Raw genomic sequence first — 21,048 nt, forward strand, 5'->3', positions numbered from 1 at the left:
CCAAAGCACATCTGCTGAGTAAAAACAAGAATGGTAAGCTTTTTGTTTATTGCAAATTTACATTTAACTAAGGTGCATGTTGATTTGAGGGACTGTGTTTGCAAAAGTCAAAAGTAGGCTATACCATGGATTCCATGTAGTCTTAGGCCTATTGTATGCATAGCTACTTAATCGTGTGTAGCCTATTGAAGATTAGAGAGAGTTAGCTGGAAACATGTAATGTTATTGTATAGGCCTAGGCTATCTAAATGGGTTCTATCACCTGCTCAGACTCTCTGAGTAATATAGCGCCTGGATAATTTTATTCCATTTATATTCCTTATTATTCCTTTAGCCTATAGGCTATCATAAAATAATCTCTGATGAATTCTAGAGGAGTTTAGTAGCCTAGCAGTAGATGTAAGTACTTAGGTCTCATAATTTTGTCTTCATGAAGGCTAGATCAAATAAATTTTAATTTGTGGTAGGCTATGCATTGCCAGGTAGTTAGACAACCCAGGTGTAATAAAGAAAAGTATAGGGAGAACAGGGCTTGTCCTATAGTGATATCAGTCTACCAATAAATCATTGGTACTGGATAGGTCTATGTCTTCTTACTGTTTACTGTGTACATGCTTCACCGTGTTTGGATGTAGTGTTTATCTGCTGCTTAGAATTGGCTCTTTATTTTAATTTAAACAATTAGATTTGTCATATCTTGTGTCATTAACACAGTTCTTGTTGGGGATCACCCAGGTTCATTGTTTTTTATATGTTGTCTTATGGTTTTCTTTTTGGTTATGGTTGTTGGGGGTGGGTTGTTGAGAGTTCTTCAGATTTAAGCATCATATGTTCATTCACACTCAGTTGTCAAAATATGTGTCAAAATGTGAATATCTATGATGCTATATGATATTTTAAACCTTCTCTCAACAGGTGTCCTTGTACCACTCCCTTGCCTTTAAATGAACATGCCAATGAAAATACCCATTTCTGATTGCATGTAAACCTTAACGGTGGATTATGGAGGTTTGAACCAAATCCCTTTTGCACAACCGTGTCTCTGTCTGTTTGTTTTATACATTTCAGATAGACCCTCTATGATTCATATTATTGACTGTGTCACGATTAGACATAGCTTTTTTTCAAATGTACCTCAAGGATATATATTTACTCAGTTCAGTGGCGGATTTCCATGATTTGAATTTATAAAAAGGTCACAACACTTTATCACTTTCCATATTCCAATCAAATGAAGAAAAAAATGCTTTTGCTTGGCTACCTACTGTGATACATTTTAAAGTTCAAACATACTGCTTTACTGGCCAATCCCCTCCCCCCTTTATTCACAGTATGTTTCAAAGCTTTTCTGAGCATAATATTGCTGTGAGTTGTATGTTCTTGAGTCAAAAGAGGAAATGAGCAGCGGTGTGAATATTTTGTCTCCCCATGCACAGCCCTGACTCTTAGAGGCTAGCATCTCTTGGCATGAGAAATACAATGTGGTGTGCAGGCATTTCCATACAAATCCTCCAGGGGAAATGTCTTTCAGAGGATTCAGTCTGAATAGCAACCTCTATACAAACTCTCCACAGTTATTCTAATTTACTTGATTCTTTAAATAAATGCATTTTCAATTGCTGCATGTCATCACATGTGAATGGTTATTATTTGCGGTGTTGTTTGATGTTGCTAAGAAAAATGCAAGGCTTCTGATTAGGATATTCCAATTCTTACAGGTACTCTGTAGCTCAATCACTGACAAGAGCAGACCATAAACAATTGGGTTTGTCAGCAAAGGTTTTGATCTGACACCCTCATCTGTTACTTACATATGGGAGCGTGATCACATGGTGACTCTTGAGTGACTGCACTGCAGCATCTTTGATTTGTGCCTTGAAACAGGGGTGTTCTTATGTCTTAAGATGAATATCTGAAACATCACAGTGAATACAGAGAATAGCTTCAATCACACACATCAAAATCTCTGTGCCAAGGTGGAAATCTCAAGTGATGCTTTAGTTTTCACTTCTTCGTGAGCAAAGGTTATCAATATGGCTCTGTAGTCTGTACACCCTTATTTTGTGCTCTTTACGATTTTGTTTGGTGATTGTTTAAGTAAAAACCCAAACTTAAATGAAATAAATCTTTGGGTCACAATATTGTCACAGAAAGCCTGGGATTCTTGTCAAACATATTGAAAGTGACAAATGCTTGACTCTGTGCTTTGATATCCTTATAATGACAGCAAAGATTAATTAAAGAAACTACATTTTAAAAGTAGCTTCAGTCTACCCCAGTTAGACAAAAGAATACATATCTTTCCCTCCTTTGTCCATGCATTTAGTAATGAGGGGGGTGCTACAGTGGCAAATAATATGGCTGAGTATGTCTACATCTAAGCCTGTTCTCAAATGTTTTGCACATAACCTTAATTTGCTTGGGTACTACAGACAGAGCTTGGTTCCCTATGATTTACCATATACCAGAATGCAGTAGCCTATGTGATTGACAAAACCTCAGTCAGCTACGCTGTGACATGAAACGGAATCAGGAAAGGGAACTGCACAGTGGCCTTGATCTGCAGAGGTGAAGATTTGTCGGTCTGTTCGCCTGGACTTGAAAGTGCTGAGACACACTGGTCTATATTTATCCGGCGGGAGCTTGGACGTGGGGAGTGTGGCATCCAACTGTGGCTATACATACTGATTATTACCTGTTTCTCCCTCACCACTGGACTGTGAAATGAACAATCTGTCAATAACGTGTTTGCCAGTGCAAGCCAGGTGAAACTCACAATCAATACACAGTATGGCATCCTCTATCCAGTGCTCTTACCTGTAAGTAGATAGATAGATAGATAGATAGATAGATAGATAGATAGATGGATACTTTATTGATCCCCAAGGGGATCCCTAAGTGTTTTGTGATGACCTTACTTCATTTAGAGTAGGAATGTCTTACTTCATTTAGAGTAGTACTTTGCTTAGAGTAGGAATGTGTGTCGGCAACACTGAAATGAAGTGAAACAGATAGTTTGCACACTGCAGAACCATTGCTGTTTTAAACCCCATCACACATTAAATAGACTGAATAGTCAGATACTTTGACTGTGGTGTAGATTCCTTTATGGCAAGCATGGAACTACTGATTTGCTTGGAAGCTATTTAGCACATGGAGGCGTGTGGTGTTTTGTTTATGTTTACAAAAAAAAAATGAATTTCACAAACTACACTATAAGCTCAGGAACACTTTCAAAAGCATACCACATCAACTAAGCCAGAGTGAATGCAGACTATAAAAACATACAGACTCTTTTTTCCACAGTTTGTGACTTGTTAGAAGGAAAGCGATGGCAAGGGAGCAACAGACAGAGAAAAAAAACAAAACGATGCTTTTACACGGCTGAGATTATTCTATTCTTGGTTTGGTTTCTTTCATCCAAGAAGAATCTAATTTGTTCTCCGGTATGCTTCTCCCAAGAGATTGCTTTTCCTGGTGTGCACAGTCTGAGCAGACCGGGCTTTGTCATTAAATATTCCATCCTGAGAGCCACACACTGATGCAGAGCTCTGATTCTACCAAAGCATAGCCTAAAAGAGTTTTTTTAAAAAGGTCTCATATAAGACACTTACTGTGTTGCTCCGTCAAGGAGACAGGTTCCTAATTAACCCTCCCCTGAAGAGGGCCTTCCACCCCATTGAATAGACAGATCTAATGGTATTGAGAATTTTAAAATGCCGAGGAAGATTGCTCATTGGTGGAGCTGCCAGCTTGTTGTCATTATATGGGGTGGTGCTGGTGCTGTGGGAAAAAAAGGAAATGCTTTGACGTCTAGATGGGAAAAGACTGTTCTTACTTCAGATGGTGGCCGGGTGTTTATGAATACATTTGGTAATACAACTAGATGTAACGCAACGCGGTACAAAATATGACCACCACTCAGTCCTGCACATTCTCTCTGCAAAAATAAATCACGCTTGTCAATGGTCTCCATATCCTACTTCATCCCCTACTCTTGTGCATGCGTGCGTTTGCTTTTGTGTATATATGTGCTTCTCTGTGTGTAAGCTTTCATCACTTGTGAGTGTGTGTGTGTGTCTGCTAGCCTGCATGTGTGTGTTTTATATGTCTGTGTGTGCGCGTGTGTCTGCTAGCCTGCATGTGTTTGTGTGTTTTATATGTTTGTGTGTGTGTGTGTGTGTATGTTCGCTTGTGAGTGTGTGTGGGGGTAATGGGGTGTGTGTGTGTGTGTGCATGTGCCTGCATGTGAGTGTTTTTATGTGTGTGTGTGTGTGTGTGTGTGCACGTGTGTTTATGTCTGTGTGTGTGTGTGTGCTTGTGCATGGATGTGTGTACATGTTTTAGTTTATGTGTGTGTGCGCGTCCATGTGCTTGTGTGCGTGCCTGTGTGTGTGAGTGCGTGTGAGTCTGTGCGTGCGTACCTGTGTGTGTGTGCATGTGTGTGTGTGCATGCAAATGCCCTATGTCTACTGTGTGTGTATGTGTGTGCATGTGTCTTTACGTGTGTGTGTGTGTGTGTTTGTTTGTGTGTTTATTTGTGTGTATGTGCATGTATCTTCATGTGCGTGTGTTTGCGTGTGTTCATGAGTGTGTGTGTGCGTATGTGTAGTGTACAGTCACTAAATGTACACATATATTCATTTATTAGGGGTTTGCACGGCGTGTCATCAGATCTGGACGTTGCCATATTGGAGATACTCGCCTCATTAGAAAGCATTAGGCACTGAAGTAAATCCCTAACATCGTCAAGGAAAATGGTTAATTATTGCCGTGTTTTAGGTTGTACCAATAGGTCCGACTGAGAAAAACATCTGGTGTAGGTATCGACTTCCAAAAGTTATTAAAAAAAACAGGGAGAAAGGAGAATAATGCCAGAAGTTATCGGAGGAAGGGGGGCGCTTGTGGTTGAACTTGGTACTTCGTCTCCCTCACCCAACTCATATGGATCTGCGCTGCTAATAAACCGTAATTTCTCGAAATATCGCACCTTTTCTTGTGGTCCAAGTCCTGCCCTATATGCCTTTGTATCTTAAACGGATTTTGATTAGCTTTTCTGTTGTTTAGACACGGCTACAATCACGTAAGATATCCAAAGTGCATAATACTCCATTGTACTTCATTCACAGAGTACCGCCAATATGGCCGCGCGTGCTGGGTTACCATGGTTACCGGCCAGAATGTGACGTCCGTGCAAACCCCTAATTGTGTATGGTCCCCCATGAACGGAATTCCATGAAACTTGGCATGTATTCAGAGGGTGACATAAGGATCCTACATTTCAAATTCTGTGCAGTTTTGAACCGGATACCTGTGATTACAATGCATTGCTTTTGCTTTTTCATTTTTAACTAGGTGGCAATACATCAAATGAGCAGATATGGGATGTGTTGACATGACCCCTGGAGGCCAACATACAAAAACCAATTAGTCATCCTAGGCCCTACGGTTTTCGAGATATTCAAAGAAAACTGTGTCCGGACATCTACACTACAGGCCAGTTGATGTAAAGTCACTAAATGTACACATAAATTAATTTATTGTATGGCCCCCTGAACAGAATTCCACGAAACTTGGCATGCATTCAGAGGGTGTCATAATGATCCTACACCTCCAATTTCGTGCAGTTTTGACCATGTCAGGCAGAGATATCTGTGATTACAACACCTCATTTTTGCTTTTTCAGTTTTAACTTGGTGGCGCTATACATCAAATGAGTGGTTATTGTATGGGTTGACATGGCCCCTTAAGACCAACATACAAAAAATGTCCTCCTAGGTCTTACGGTTCTCAAAATATTCACAGAGAACTGTGTCCACCGTACCCTCCTTTCTGGGGGGCCAGTCCGGTGTGTGTGTGTGTGGGGGGGGGGGGTGGCGATGGATCAAAACGAAAAACAATGGTTCCGTGTCATCCTTGTGGGGCCGCATGCCCACCAAGTTTCATGTACCTTGGCCTTTCAGTGTCCCGGGAATCATTGACACAAAATCACTGAAGAAAAACAAAATCCAGAAGAAAAAAACTCTGACTAAACCTATATGACTACCGCTTCGCTGCACGGCGGTCATAATAATCCCAATGGTTTTTCAAATTAAGAATGTATAGGTTGAAGAGCCACACATTTTTCAGCAGCAGCTGTTTACTTCATAATCATGAACTGATATGTGCTGAACCATTGCTGATATAACATTGAATAGACTGAATAGTCAATTACTTGGAGCATTGCCAGATTGGTCTCACAGTGTGACTCACAAGGTCTCAAGAGTAAGCACAGCAGTGTTGTATAACCACAATTTGTAAGCAATTGTGAGCCTTGAAAGCCCATTCTGTCTATTCATTGAGTTGCTGTGCTATGTGATATTGTTAACCTCCACATATATTGGTTTGTACTGCTGTAACAGACGGAAACTTTACTTTTGACGCACTTGTTCAGGTGTTTCATGAATTACAATTTTCTTATTCTTGAGTATTCTTGTCTGCCACACAATCCCAAGGTTGATTAAAAGTACCCGATTCAGGATATCATAATCAGATCATTCAGGTAGTACATGGAGTAATAGTTATTTCAGTCATTTATCAGAATTTATACAACAGTTAGATCCAGTCGAACTATTTATGAATTTCTGATTGGAAGAGAGGCAATTTTGTAAATGTAGAATACGGGATAGGGTAGTGCAGTTGTCCGGGCGGGGGGGGGGGGGGATATCAATGTTGGCTGACAGCAGAACAAAGAAATCTTTTATCTTTGATCTCTTTGCCTGGCACTGAAGCACTTCACTTGTCATCTCTGTCAAAGTGGGCATCTGCTCTTTGGGATGATAAGACGCTATTAAAGCAGAGGCCTTAGCCTAATAATTTTAGCATGCATTGTTAAGTTAGTCTGGCTAACATCACAACGCTTCTTAAATCTCAATCGAGATTGAAAATGGATCTGGGGACCTCTCATTCACTTCCAATTTCCAAGGGGCATAACCAGTAGTGAAATTAAACCTAAATTGGTACATTGAACTTTAACCAAAGCTTTTTGGAACAACAGACAAATATCTTTCTTAAACAAAGATTTTAAATACAGGTCTCATGTCGGACCTGCAGAGCAAATTCAGATTTGGCAACAGCTTTGTCTGCGTTCACCCAGGCTATTGTTACATGGCCTTGTTTGACAATTAGGTTTGTTTTGTGTCCTCAATTTTATTATGCTTTATAATTCAGTGGTAGTTAGAAGCTTTGGTTTATCATTATCATGTCATGAGTCAGTTATTGCTTACAATATCTCACTGATCTGGTCTAGACCTCTTCCAGGGCTGACTGATGTTTGAGTTCTGTAGGAAAGATGCAGAATGTTATCTGTGGTTTCTTCTCCCTGTCTTTTGAAATAACATGGTCATTTTGTGAATAAAGACGTTTTCAAAAATGTTCAGAGAACTTAAGAGAACTAAGGATTTCTGGAATGAAGACGTGGTCATCTGCTTTAAGGTTTGTCCGGGACATGCAAACTGTGTGAATCAGGCATCTGGGTGCCGTTCATACATTCTAATTAAATCCATTACTTCTTACCCAGAGCCTCTTTCCCCATTCAGTGTTTGAGTTATGCAGAAGCAAAAATGTTCGTGACTAAAGTCTAAATCCACACATATGTAGTTATATCAGAAATGTGATATGTGGTTATCTAAAATACTGTATGCGTAATGCAGAATTCAAAGATTTTACTTTACGTAATATTTCAAAGCGGTTGTGCATTGTGTCAGTAGACCATGTGCAAATTGATCTGATGCCAAATAAATCAGTTTCATCATTATTCTGACTAAACATGCTGAGGTGCATTAAAAAAATCTGGTCTGGTACCCTCTCTTGCCCAGATCAATGTGTCGAAAGAGACAGGAAGGCTGTGATTGTTTACAGTTTTTCTCAATTGCTAAAACACAATTTCTGAAACCTTGCTCCGTTTTCTTAAAACATTAAACACAAAATCTCACCTTCAAGCACTATTTGTAAAACCTCTGACTCCTCTTGCAAAATCAAACTTTCGCCTCAAAACAGTTTTACCCGTGCTCAAAATGAAACTTTCACTTCAAAACAGATTTACCTGTGCTCAAAATGAAATTTTCACGTCAAAACAGATTTACCTGTGCTCAAAATACATCACATCATAAACAAAGTGATCAAAATGATATACACTATCAAGCAGTCAGTAAACAATACACCAAAAAATAGAAAACACATTATTCAAAACATATAGTTCTCAGGGAGATGTAAAATTTAAATTTTTTAGATTTAAAATGTACTTCTGCCTGAGAACTATAGCCTACGAAACGAAAACATCAAGTAGAAATTAAGTTTGCTTTGCTCTTTGCATTTTTTTTTGTTCTTCCTCCTTGTTAGTAAGAGGCTAAGGCCAGATTTTTACCTGAGTCGTTCAGTTTTTGCAGAAAGCATGAAACTTGGTGCAGGTAACTATACTAAGGCTATACCCCCATAGCTGTCAACCCTCCCGTTTTTTCCGGGTTTCTCCGTATTTTAACTTTTTTATTTTCCCGTAAATATCCCGTATTTTAACAATCTCATAACATTAGCTCTACCATCGGACTTTTCAGTCTCTGTACTGTAGTCCTGTTGCTACCCCTTGCCCTTCCAGCGATGTTTTCAAAGCATCAAAGCATCGTTTTGCTTGCTTGAAGGCGACAGTGACAGGGCTTAAAATTCATTTTTCAAAATGGGGGGGAATTCCCCCCTTAGGTTATTCATGTAGGGGGGATTTACACAATTTAGGGGGGGGGGGGGGGGGGATTGCAATTTCGATACTTCTTCGATACTTTAAAAAAAAAAAAGTGTTTGATTTTGGGGCCCCCACCACCCTGACGTCATCAGTAATATATACTGTAGTGGGATAATTCACAACAGTGGACATCCTAGATTCTGCTTGACTCCACACACACACAAACACACTGAAAATTATTGCTTATGTGATATGTTTCTATTTCATATATTTTTAAATTCATATAGAGTGTATTTAGTTAATAATGTATTTTTTAATGTATAGCATTTTAAGTGCACATTGTTGATGAGTAGGTGTAATTGAGTGCCTGTCACTTTAAATAAAATACGTGAGAGTAATTAGCCTCCCTTCAGCCTTTTAGGCTAGTCGCTAGTGAATAAAAGTTGTGCATAGTGCATAAGGATATGTGGATGCAATTCATTATGTTTTATATGTCATTAGATAAAATTAATGTTCAAAAAACTAACAAGTTAAAGACAATCTTTCTGGGATCAAGTGTTGACGTGACCTGAGCTAGCAGGATAGTTACCAAGGAGCTCTTTCCAGATGTAAAAGTTTGCCATGCTGTGTAGCCTATTTGCGTAAGCGCAAAGTGGTTCTCTCTCTCTCCGTGTGTGTGTGTGTGTGTGTCTGCGTCTGCATGAGGCTATGTTCAATTCAACTCGGTAGTTGATCCGTCTGGTCAATAGGACCGCATTCACGCCACTTCATGATTATATTAACGTCAGGCCGTAAGTGTATGCGGGAATTTCTCGCATTATGATGGCTAGAGTTGCGGGACTTGAACAAATTATGCGCAATACCCGCAATCCCGCAGTGAAATTTAAGCCCTTAGTGAGACTATGTAAGATGACAGCGTGGTTGTCGTGAGAGCACGATTCAGTGGCACCTGCATATTGTACGGCCGCATGCACTGTATATTCCCAGATAGCAAAATTTCACCGGCCCACCTCTGGCCCACTACCTTGCCTCAGGGTTTTGTGAGTGTTGGCCCAGTTCTGGCTGGGCCTCCGGCCCAACAATGGCCCAGTTACTGATAACTGACACAAAGAATTTCCTCTGGCCCAGATGTGGCCCACACACTGCAAAATGACTCTCATTGTTTCTGTTGGCCCAGGTCTGGCCCACACACTGTAAAATGACTCTTATTGGAACTGTTGGCCCAGGTGTGGCCCACACACTGTGAAATGACTCTTATTGTTTCTGTTGGCCCAGGTGTGGCCCACACACTGTGAAATGACTGTCATGCATTCTGTCGGCCCAGGTCTGGCCCACACACTATATAACTGAGTGTTGGCTGAGTGTCGGCTGGGCCTGTACTGGCCCACACACTATAAAACTGATCTGACTGAGTGTTGGCTGAGTGTCGGCTGGGCCTCTGGGCCTGTACTGGCCCACGCACTATAAAACTGATCTGACTGAGTGTTGGCTGAATGTCGGCTGGGTCCCCGGGCCACATGTGGCCCATTAACTACCAAAAGTACTTGAAAATAAACACAAATCCAGAACTAGTAATTAAAAGCACAAGCTACTTTTATTACCAAGTTTGACAAACACAACCTTGCAAATAAAACAAACATTTAAAAATTATACAAGCTTTTACATACACTTTAGAAATTAAACAAGGTAAAATATACAATCTACTTTTATCTACAACAATCGACATCTTTCATATACAAAAACACAAACCATTAAACATTTTAAAACTGTATAATGATTCAAAGAAATAAATTATTCTAAATTAACATTAAACATTTACAGAAATATTCTATCTCTCCCTCACTCACTCACTCTAAAAGAGTAATTCCATTGTCAGTAGTTGTGGGTTGTGAGTTAAGTGTTGGTGCTTTAAATTCTGTATTTTTGTACCATGTACCATGACCTACCCAGCTACATACATGCAAACATACTCACTCTCAAAGTATTTTTCAATAGCAGCAACCTTTGCCACCTGCCTTCTCTTTCTGTTGCCGCTTCATTGTTGCCTCCACCAGTTTCAGCAGTACTACGAGCCGGGGGTGTCTCCAAACTGAATTTAGGTATAAAAGAATATTATAAGATCATTATGAGGTCTAAAGCAAGATTTCAACATGTCATCTGTCAGAGAAGTTCTGTTTGTCCACTCAAATATACTTACAGATAGCCACCTCAGCTCTCTGTGGGGGTTGATCAAAGAGTTCTTTCCATCCATCCTTCAATTTGAGATGCATGGACAGCATGTCATTTCAAAAGAAAAGAAAAAAATCATTAAACAATTTATCCTTTACTGTCTGACAAAATATTACTAAAGCCCAGTCTTGCCATTCTGCAGCTGTCTTGGTAACACCTCCCTGGTAGTTATTTTGGGCAACATTGACATTGTGTGATTGTTAAATGCTGATATATTACCAATGACAATCACCAAGAGCAAGACATATTTGTCAACACATACAGACCTGAAGCACAAAGGCTTATGGGTGCTCCAGTTGGTTGGCCATGTTTTCAACAGCGCATGTTTCCTGCCCACTCCTGTTCTTTGCTGACATAATGGATGGGGCAAACCAAAAGCATCTAAAAATGACACATCACAAAACACAGGCCTAGATGAAAGCTGATTCCTATGATTTGGCTCATCTAAACAAAAACGTATTACTTATTCTATTAAATCAATGTACAACTTACCAAGAGCTCTTCAGGTCTCCTGTTTTTCCAACACAAGAAATGGTTCACACATGTATACACGGGTAGCCTTCTTCATCCAAAGGAGTGCAGGCAGGTCTCTGGTCAGTGTGGCCTGGATTCTGAGGTGTACATTTAAAAAAAGTCACAGTAACGTTAGGTTAATGGAAGTATATGTGTTCAAAATGATTATATGATCATAAACAACCCCTCAGTACAAAATACAGAACGACCTTAAAATACAGATTTTGATGAGCTTTACATGACCAGGACAGGACCCACCCTGCTACCATCTCTCTCTCTCTCTCACACACACACACTTACACACACAGACACTCTCTTAAGGCATACAGTCTCAGTCCTGCCTGCCTAAGTTGGATAGATAACGATGAAATGCCCAATTACCAATCGCTATTCTAAGTCATGCAATACTGGTTAACTGTTAAGCTATTTCTAAAATGATTAGATCACACTTTTCTTTGAAAACCACATAATTATGCTATAAGTATAGCTAACGTTACAGCACTGAACGTTTTTGACCACCAACACTGACGTTAACGGTAGCAGCTAATTAGGCCAACAAAGTAGGCTAAGAAATCATAACGTATGTTACCGCTAGCTTCGTCATCGTCAAGGGGGTTAGATTGAAACACCCATTCTTGCTACTTGTTAAACTTTGTCTGCAATAATAAGCCTACGTACATTCATAATGATTTACATGCAATAACAGGTAAAGGTAAAGTTGCATGTTACTTACCACAGGCAGTGTCCAAAACGAGACAGTTTAGCGCCGTGTCTGCTGGTTTCAAAATGAACAGTTGCTCGCTCGTGGCTCTTCCACATGTAATGGGCCGACAGTCACTTTACAGAATTGGGCCATGTACGTTTAGCGTCCGGCTGTCGCTAAATTTGTCATTTTTGCCGCCAACAGCCGCGATACTGATCATTGTTCGTTCCTGAAGTATCGGGCCACACACTGTATGAAATCCGTCTGCCGAGATAGATTCGAAAACTGGCAGTAGCCCATCAAACCCCAATCGGGCCAAATAAGACACTCAGTAATCAGCCCAACTACTGCGTGTCAGTGTCGGCCCATTCAAGGGGACAGTGCCTCAGCCGACCTGAAACTCCGCCGACAGTGGCAGCACTCAGCCAGGATCGGGCCGACTGTGTTTACTGTGCTTCAGCCGACTCGGACCTCAGCCGACACTGCCAGCACTCAGCCAGAATCGGGCCGACTATGCTTGCTATCTGGGTTACGAGTAGAGAAAGAATTCCCCCAGTTGGTATATTCAAGTTGGCCTACCATAACTTACAAACTCTGCACTGTAGCCCATAAACTGCATGACAGGCTATTTATATTTTTCTCTAAAATAACCAAATGCATTTGTTCAACTTTATGAAGAATTACGCACTAGGCTACTTGGAACACACACATTTTGTTTTCCCAGGAGAGAGAATGACAGTGCACAGGGGGATCGATTACAGAACTTTAGCCTTGTTAGGGCTGTATAAAGTTGATCAAATTAATATAGGCTGTTGTTAGGCATAAATAAAATGGACTACTTTGTTGTATTGTTTAGCTGACCAATGCACAAGCTTGCAATTGCGAAACGGACTAATACTACAAAATGGCAGACATGTTGGATTTTAAGGAAGTAGCCATACATTCTGACACTGAGTCAAAAACTGGGGTGCGTTTAGGCTATATGTGAAGTTTCGAATGTGTGACTAAACCCTGCACTTGCCTGGGCTCAATCCTTCTAATTTGCCCCCTAGAAGCTGGCATGCTAGCAAGGAGGCTGCTAGCGTCTGTCAAGTCTCTTAAAGAAACATATGCTGCCTTTTGGGAAATTAGCTATTTTGTCTTCTATCCTAGAGTTAGATAAATTAGTACACACACCCAATCATAGTTAGATAAATTAGTACATAACCCAGTCCAACACATCCTACTGTTAGCCTAATTCAAATTGAGGTGGGTGGGGCCAATTAGCATATGCTAAAGTTTCTTTTAAGGCTTATAGTGATTGTTTAAAAAAAGGTCAATTTTGTTTTATTGTAGTTTAACATTTTGCATCCCATAAAATGATTATGCCTGTCAATGAAGCTAATTTAAATGTAATACCTTATGAGTTTAGCTCCCTCCTGACACATTAGGGATCATGCTAGTCAGTGAATCAGCACTTTTAGGACACTTGCTAGTGCGTTCAGCGCCCAGTCCTTGCGTGTGCTTTGTGGCGGAAACACCAAAAGCTTAAGACAGGTAAAGTTGAGTACCGTCCGCATAGCAGTGATAATCAAATTCATGGGAGCGAATGGTCTCACCCAAGGAAGTGCGTAAATAGAGAAAAGTAGGGGCCCTAATACTAATCCCTGAGGCACACCTGTGGTGAGGTCATGTGCCCTTTAAGGTAGGATTTAAACCAGTCAAGTGCTTTCCTAGACATCCCAGTTCAGATAGTGTAGAAAGGAGAATGTCATGGTTAACAGTATTGAAGGCTGCAGATAAGTCTAGTAGAATGAATACTAATGACTTAGCAACTTAAATGAGGACTTAGCTACTCTCAATGCTTCGGTCACAGACAGAAAAGCAGTTTCAGTAGAATGACTCTTGAAAACAGACTGCATAGGGTCTAGCAGGTTGTTCTTATATAGTAAGTCCAAGACTTGCTTGAAGACCACTTTATCCAAAAACTTTGACAAGAAAGGAAGAAGGGAGATAGGTCTGTAAAAACAGGAATGGTTTTAGAGGTGTTTCCACCTTTATCTTCCTTGACTGATTTTTCACTAGTTTCACATTTGGCTAGTGTCAGTGTCACTACTGGTAGCATAAGCAGTACCTGGAGGTTACAAACGTTGCACAGGTAGTCCAACTCCTCCAGAATGGCACACCAATATGTTCCATTGCCAGAGGAATTGCTGTGTCTCCCAGCGCAGTCTCAGGAGCATGTAGGAGATTCCAGGAGACAGCTGCTCTAGGAGAGCTGGACAGGATGTTAGAGGATCCTTAACCCAGCAGCAGGACCAGTATCTGCTTCTTTGTGCAACAACAAACAGTAGGAGCCCTACAAAATTACCTCCTCCAGGCCGCTGGTGTGAATGTCTCTGACCACACTGTCAGACTTCATGAAGATGGCCTGAGGGCACGATGGTCTCTGGAAGGACCTATGCTCACTGCCCAGCACCGTGAAGCTCAATTGCCATTTGCCATAGAATACAAAATTGGCAGGTTCACCATTGACGCCCTGTGCTTCTCACAAATGAGACCAGGTTCACCCTGAGCACATGTGACATCTAAAGATGTCTTGGAGAATGTAATGCTGCCTGCAACATCATTCAGCATGACTGGTTTGGGGAGAGATATCCTTGGAAGGACGCACACACCTCTACGGGCAAGACAACTGCACCCTCACTGCTCTTAGGCATCAGGATGAAAACTTCAGACCCATTGTCTGACCCTGTATTGGTTCAGTGGGCCCTGGGTTCCTCTTGGTGCACAACAATGACTGGACACATGTAGCGAGAATGTGCAGGCAGTTCCTGGAGGATGAAGGCATTGATACCATTGACTGTGCCCCCACACTCCTCTGACTTAAATCCGATTGAACACCTCTGGGACATTATATTTTGGTCCATCCAACACCGCCAGGTTGCACCACCGACTGTCAAGGAGCTCAGTGATGGCCATGTCCACATCTGGGAGCAGATCATTTCATTTCATTAGGAGCATGCCCCGATGCCATCAAGCATGTCGGGCCATACGAACTACTGAGTAATCATGAGTTGCTGTGCTGAAATTCAAGGAAAATGGATTAGCTTGCCGCGTCATTTTTTCCACTTAGATTTTCAGGGGTCTTTGAATTCAGTCCTCTGTGGATTGATCATTTTCATTCCCAAATAACGAAGTGGCATCCTTTTGTTCCTAACATATTACCCAGTCCATATCAGTTTGAATCCTACCTCACAGGATGCTCGTTTAACGCATCATGGCTTGGACAGGTGCGGACAGCTGTCCAAGCCATCCTACCACAGGGGTCCCCCAGGGGTCAGTACTGGGCCCCCTTCTCTTTGCTATCCACGCCACTTCTTTGGGACAGATTATCCATTCGCACAGCTTCTCATACCACTGCTATGCAGATGACACTCAGCTTTATCTGTTCTTTCCACCTGATGACCCCTTGGTCTCGGAACAGACCTCGGATTGCCTCTCAGACATATCTATATGGATGAAGGCACACCACCTCCAGCTAAACCTCTCAAAAACCAAACTGCTGATCCTCCCAGCTAAACCTATGCTCCCACCTACTCAAATGCCCTCATACAGGCATATATGCTACCCCCCGACTGTTGCGCTCTTCAGACAAACATCGTCTAGCTCTGCCACCGGTACGCTCAGGTCAATCCAAACTTTTTTCATCTGTTGTTCCTCGTTGGTAGAACGCGCTACCAGTTCCAACAAGAGCAGGGACATCCCTCTCCATCTTCAAAAAACTCCTGAAGACCCTGCTCTTCAGAGAATATCTCCTCTCGTAGCACTACTTACAACTAGCTAATTCTAGCACTTACCACCTGACTTCACTGTATAAAAACAGCACTCACTGATGCACTTTTCCCTATTGTACTGTACCTTTTTGAATTGTTTTAAATTGTTCTAGAATTTTTGAGAGAATTGTTTTAAAAGCGTTAAACTGTTTACCAGGTTGTAAGTCGCTTTGGCTAAAAATGCATCAGCCAAATGTAATGTAATGTAGATATCCAGCATGATGTTTTTTCCCCATTGAGATCTGATGTGTTTTAATTTTTTAAAGTGTATAATTTTTTTGAGCAGTGTATAGTAAGAGTTAAGGTTTGCTCAGAAAGAGAAGGTAGAATAAGAATTTATTGATGATGTAGGTAGCTACTTCAATTAACCAAGATATAGAATAATTGGCTTATTTTCTTACACATAGTGGCCATATTGGAATCTTACCAGATTATACTTGATGCCTCGTATATTATTGAGGTTGTCATGTGATAAAATGACTGTTCAAACTTTGAAATTGTTTTTGAAGATTTCTATCATGAATAACATTAGAGATGGTCTATATTTTCACATTTGGATTTCGCCATATTGGATTTCAAAATGGCCAACATCAAGTTTGTTTGGAAATCATGTCAATAGCTTCCTTGACCCTAAAAATTGAGTGTTAGAGCTTAAAATACTTTTTTTTATCTTGTTCAATTTTGAAGTTATATCAACCATTCTAGAATGGTAGCCATATTTGAATTCAAGATGTCAGCCACTAGGGGCCACTATGTGTTGGGGTCCATTTCAATTTTTGATCACTAGGGGTAGTAGTATAACTGTGCCAAGTTTCATGCATTCTGCAAAAACTGAACGATTCCGGTGCTTAGCACTGTACTATGTACCCCTATTTTTACAGTAGCCTGCATCTCACAAACTTGTCCTTTGGTTCTTTTTCTTTGTTGATATGAACTTGCAACCAGTCAAAATCTATTGAGCAGTCAGTACTGTAAACAAATGGAAAGCACAATGTTCAGGGGCAATATGATTTGTTTACAGTATTGTACAGTATACAGCCTACAGTGCAGTTCTACAGTGTCCAATAAAAATCCTCTTTCTTGCCATCCTCCCCTTCCTCCTCACATATGCACTCATCCTCTCACATAGTTTCTTCTATCCATTCTCATTCCCACCTTCAACAACCTGTTTCCTCTCTGAACTGGCTTATATTGGTTTTGTCACATCATTTGAAACAAGAGAAAACAATTTTGAGTGGTTGTGTTTAATTAATGACATACATGTATGACATACCAGTAGGATGCATGTGCATTAGAGTGCAGAATGTGTTTTGAGAATGAGAATGTGTTCAAAGTTTTACTAAAAATTGTTAGCCTGGGTGCCAGCCGAACTTAGTCCCGCCCACAACATTTGAGGTCGGGAAGTTCGGTCTGGCATTGCTCCATTGTGGAGCAACTATGCTCGCCCTAGATCTGGCGAACCAATCAAATCAGCCTTTACGATGATGGACAGGTGAGCAACAGCGCCTAGTCTATCACGTCATCTGAGCACGCTTAGATTAGGCCTATGTTTGCAACAAAAATGCTGTGGCTAGAAGGAGACATGGCTTTTAAGACCCCATATGGAAAATGCATATTATTTAATGAGGTTCTATCACTGAAAACGAATATTTCTGAAAACTTTGGCCAAAGTTGAGATGTGGGAAAACTCATGGTTTCACTTTCATCAAGGGAAAACAGCATTGTGACATATGTTGTTCCCTTGTTCGTTTGAAATCTCTGATTGACCACCTGTTCGAGGGATTTGCGAGATCCTTTCCCAGCTGTTTATAATATGTTTGTAGCATATCAGTGTTCAACAGAATTATTTTTAAAAAGGGGATAGGCTATCAGTTTTTTCCTAATAGCTTACCCTACTACGTATTTCGCTAATGAGTGTTGTAGGAGATATTGACGGCACAATAACTTTTACAAAAGACCAGAAAACAATGTTAAAGGGATACCAGGCAAGCCTGATGCTTTTTCTCTACGAAGCTCCCCCTACCGTCTGTACGTGTCCATACATGTGCGAGCCCTCGCTCGGTCTGAAGCTCTTTTCCTTTTCTTTGCATCTTCCGTCAAGGGTTTTCGCATGCTTTTACGCCGGCTCTGCCATTATACACACGTTTGCAACAATCGCTAGCGTTCGTTAACCTGCCTCTTTGATTGGGATGCAGGATGTAAACTGATCCTGCTTCTCGTGATGTCTGAGACTTTGTGAGACTGAAGGTCGGCGGGTAGGATACACCGAACTTGCAAGTGGGATATTCTTCCTACAGGCAGTAGGGGCGGGCGAGAGAGTCTTCATTCGCCCTGTAATGAGTCATTTAACCATATACTGACTTATGAAGATGATTAATTAATTCCTTTAAGGCATTTGTGGAGAAGAAGGATGGTTTGTGTGTTCTTCCTACACCTCACGGTAAGCTATTTCATTGCTCTGATTGGTTAGGTCTATCCAATTGAGTGCAGAAATAGTTATTTTCTTAAGTCAGGCTTGTATCTCTGGCTCATTGCTGACAGTAACACATCTACTTCAGACATTGATGCAGAAATGGCTGGCTGGCAAAGGCTTTCATGCAAGGGCAGAAAAGGGCATTAAAGCATAGCACACAAAGAGAAAACTCAGGTGGGAAAACTTGGAACACAGTTCATGACCCCAAGATTGCTACAGCCATGCAGGCAGTCACACACGAAGGACTAGGTGGCAACTCACACTACGGCATGTTAGAGCTTTTGTGGGCACCGCAAGTGCCCTGGAGAGATGGAGGAGATCAGGCTGGGTGCCATCAGGATCACCCTCCACCTCTGGCTCAGGAGATATCAGGGTGCGTCGTTCCCGTCCAAACTGTAGGGCTATGGGAGGTGCACTCAGTAGTCAATCACTATCTGACAAAAGATCCATTTGTTGGATTTTCTGCTCTTTGGCTGACTACTTGGTGAGGGGCAGAGGCAGATAGGGCATGCATCTTCCGTGTCTGTATTTCTTGCTGAACCAGGCTGTAGGCTATATTTATGCTGTCACTATGAAGAGACGCAACAACCATTAAACATCTCCCCCATCTGGTGAGCTGATATTTTCACAAAAAAAATGGATACATGTGTATGGGGGTCTGTGAATGTTGCAGTTGTTAAGCCTACAGCACATTAACAGTTAACAATACAAAGTGCACGAGAAACATGAACATATAGAAATGCCATAGGCCTATGTCATAGAAATTATGACAGTAGCCTATGCCTATTTAAACTTTAACACGACCAAGATGTCTAAGTTGGCTAGGCTATGTAGCCTAAATTATCATTTCTTAGTGGGGGACAATATAGCCATACTGTGCCATACTGTAATTTAATTTAGTCTGATTCAGTATAGTAGTCAATAGCCTTATGATCTAGATTTCTCTGCCAGTGGCAGTCAAACAGGGCCCTGTGCTCCTCCAGAGAATGTCTAATAAGTAGACGGGCTCTGGCTCCTCCTTCATCTTATTTTCCGTCCCATAATGCCCCCACTCCATTTTATTCCCGACATACACAGCGGTTTGAGCTGAGCAAGATGGCGGACAAAGCAGGTATGCTTGCATATAACCTTAGGAGTCTTGGTTTTAATGTTGTATCTATTTTTTAATGAAAACCCAAACTATACAAGACATGTGCGTATTTATAACCATTGCCAATTGCTGTCGCGTAGCTTTATTCTCGCTGTCAGAGCTTCAGTGTGAACATTTTACTCTTACGAGTCACGTCAAGGACTTTCTGTCATCCAAACTGGCTAAGACAAATGTGTGCTAACTTGACGATTATAGCTACGATGCTGACTTACCATGAAACCACTTCCAAGGAAAATATGTTGGCTAAGTGACCAGCTCTATCCGAATTAATACCTATTATGTAGTCGTAAAACTGTTTTGGATATCTGTGTCGCCCTATTTTCAAATGAAACGTTAGTCTAAAATTCAGCTAACGATAGTGTTAGCTAACTCGCCACTCGCTAGTGCTGGCTAATGTAGACCTAGACCTCTGCAACCTGTGTCTGCAGCGGGCAGCTGCACACCAGTTTGTGCCTTCTGTATTACCAAACTAGAATAACGTATCTCTCTCGTCGTAGTTCTTTAGTGTTGACTTCTAATAGCTTTTATGTCAGTTGTAGCAGCCCAATAGTCTTTGACAAAAATGTATGTTAATATGTCTATGAATTACGTAACGTTAATTCGTACATAAGTCAAGTTTCTGAAAGCGACTGTAGGTAACTTAAGAACACAAGGAAAGCCTTTTTAAAGCTAACGTCACATAATGCCAATAACATATCGACATCAATTGAACGTGATAAACGTACTGACATACGAGTAGTTTTATGAATTAGTATTCATTCTTTGCACGAGAAGCAACACTGAAACAAGCCTCGCATCTCTGCACATCGCTGAGGTAAATACATGTTTTTCTATTTATTACAGTGGCCCTGGCTGAAAAGAGGCTTATGGACGTCAAGCTTGGAGAGTTTTTCTCCTGGCTTGGCACCAGGGACTTCACTCCCAATGGACTACTTGGTTCAGTTCGCAAAGGTAGGTTATGTTTGCCTGACGGCCAACTCAAAGTGCCATATTGAAATATTACTGTGTTAATTCAAGTCATTGTGCCACAGGTCAGGAAAGATACTACAATAAATACATCAATGTGAAGAAGGGTGGCATTGGTGGCGTTGCCATGCTACTGACTGGATATGTTGTGCTGAGCTATGTTTGGGAATATGATCACCTCAGTAAGTAGCATGTTTCATTAAAAAGCAGAATCCACATCTCGCTCACCTCAAAACTGTTTCTAAATCTCTGTCCAAACATTTGCTTTATCTGTAGAGCATGACCGTTGGAGGAAGTACCACTGAACCGCCCACATCAGGGTCCACAAGGCTCTGAAGTGGCCATATCCGCAGCAGTGTATCCATGCAACCCCTTTCAGCTTTTCGTTGTCTGTACAAAATGATAGTTGTGACCAACAATAAAACTTAAAATTATTTGAATACAATGTTGTCTGTTTGGAGATTATCAATGAATCCGTCTTTGGGA

The 21,048-nt window shown here is 41.1% G+C and overlaps 1 protein-coding gene and 1 long non-coding RNA gene across 2 annotated transcripts; one reads left to right on the top strand and one right to left on the bottom strand.

The window, feature by feature from the left end:
- Positions 1 to 10,493: 10,493 nt before the first annotated feature.
- On the bottom strand, positions 10,494 to 12,346 carry LOC143103259 (uncharacterized). Its single transcript, XR_012982757.1, has 5 exons — positions 12,189 to 12,346; positions 11,435 to 11,553; positions 11,209 to 11,323; positions 10,911 to 10,965; positions 10,494 to 10,802 (listed from the first exon to the last, which is right to left on the bottom strand). It is a non-coding gene; the product is annotated as an uncharacterized LOC143103259 (long non-coding RNA).
- A 7,161-nt stretch (positions 12,347 to 19,507) lies between these two features.
- Positions 19,508 to 21,007, top strand: atp5mf (ATP synthase membrane subunit f). Its single transcript, XM_076267078.1, has 4 exons — positions 19,508 to 19,557; positions 20,440 to 20,547; positions 20,628 to 20,744; positions 20,839 to 21,007. Exons 1-4 carry the CDS (start codon positions 19,542 to 19,544, stop codon positions 20,865 to 20,867), a joined length of 270 nt encoding a protein of 89 aa, XP_076123193.1. The 5' UTR covers positions 19,508 to 19,541; the 3' UTR covers positions 20,868 to 21,007.
- Positions 21,008 to 21,048: the final 41 nt, after the last annotated feature.

Source organism: Alosa pseudoharengus, unplaced genomic scaffold, assembly GCF_046254945.1.
Source record: "Alosa pseudoharengus isolate Yale_2024_CS ecotype anadromous, Long Island Sound unplaced genomic scaffold, YU_APseudo_1.1 YU_APseudo_1.1_scf_4, whole genome shotgun sequence".
Taxonomy (NCBI): domain Eukaryota; kingdom Metazoa; phylum Chordata; class Actinopteri; order Clupeiformes; family Clupeidae; genus Alosa; species Alosa pseudoharengus.

What these genes read in the sequence shown, in the direction of transcription:
- atp5mf (XM_076267078.1), top strand. An exon ending in ACTTGGTTCAGTTCGCAAAG is followed by an intron (nt 20,548 to 20,627) that starts GTAGGTTATGTT and finishes ATTGTGCCACAG; the next exon opens with GTCAGGAAAGATACTACAAT. An exon ending in TTGGGAATATGATCACCTCA is followed by an intron (nt 20,745 to 20,838) that starts GTAAGTAGCATG and finishes CTTTATCTGTAG; the next exon opens with AGCATGACCGTTGGAGGAAG.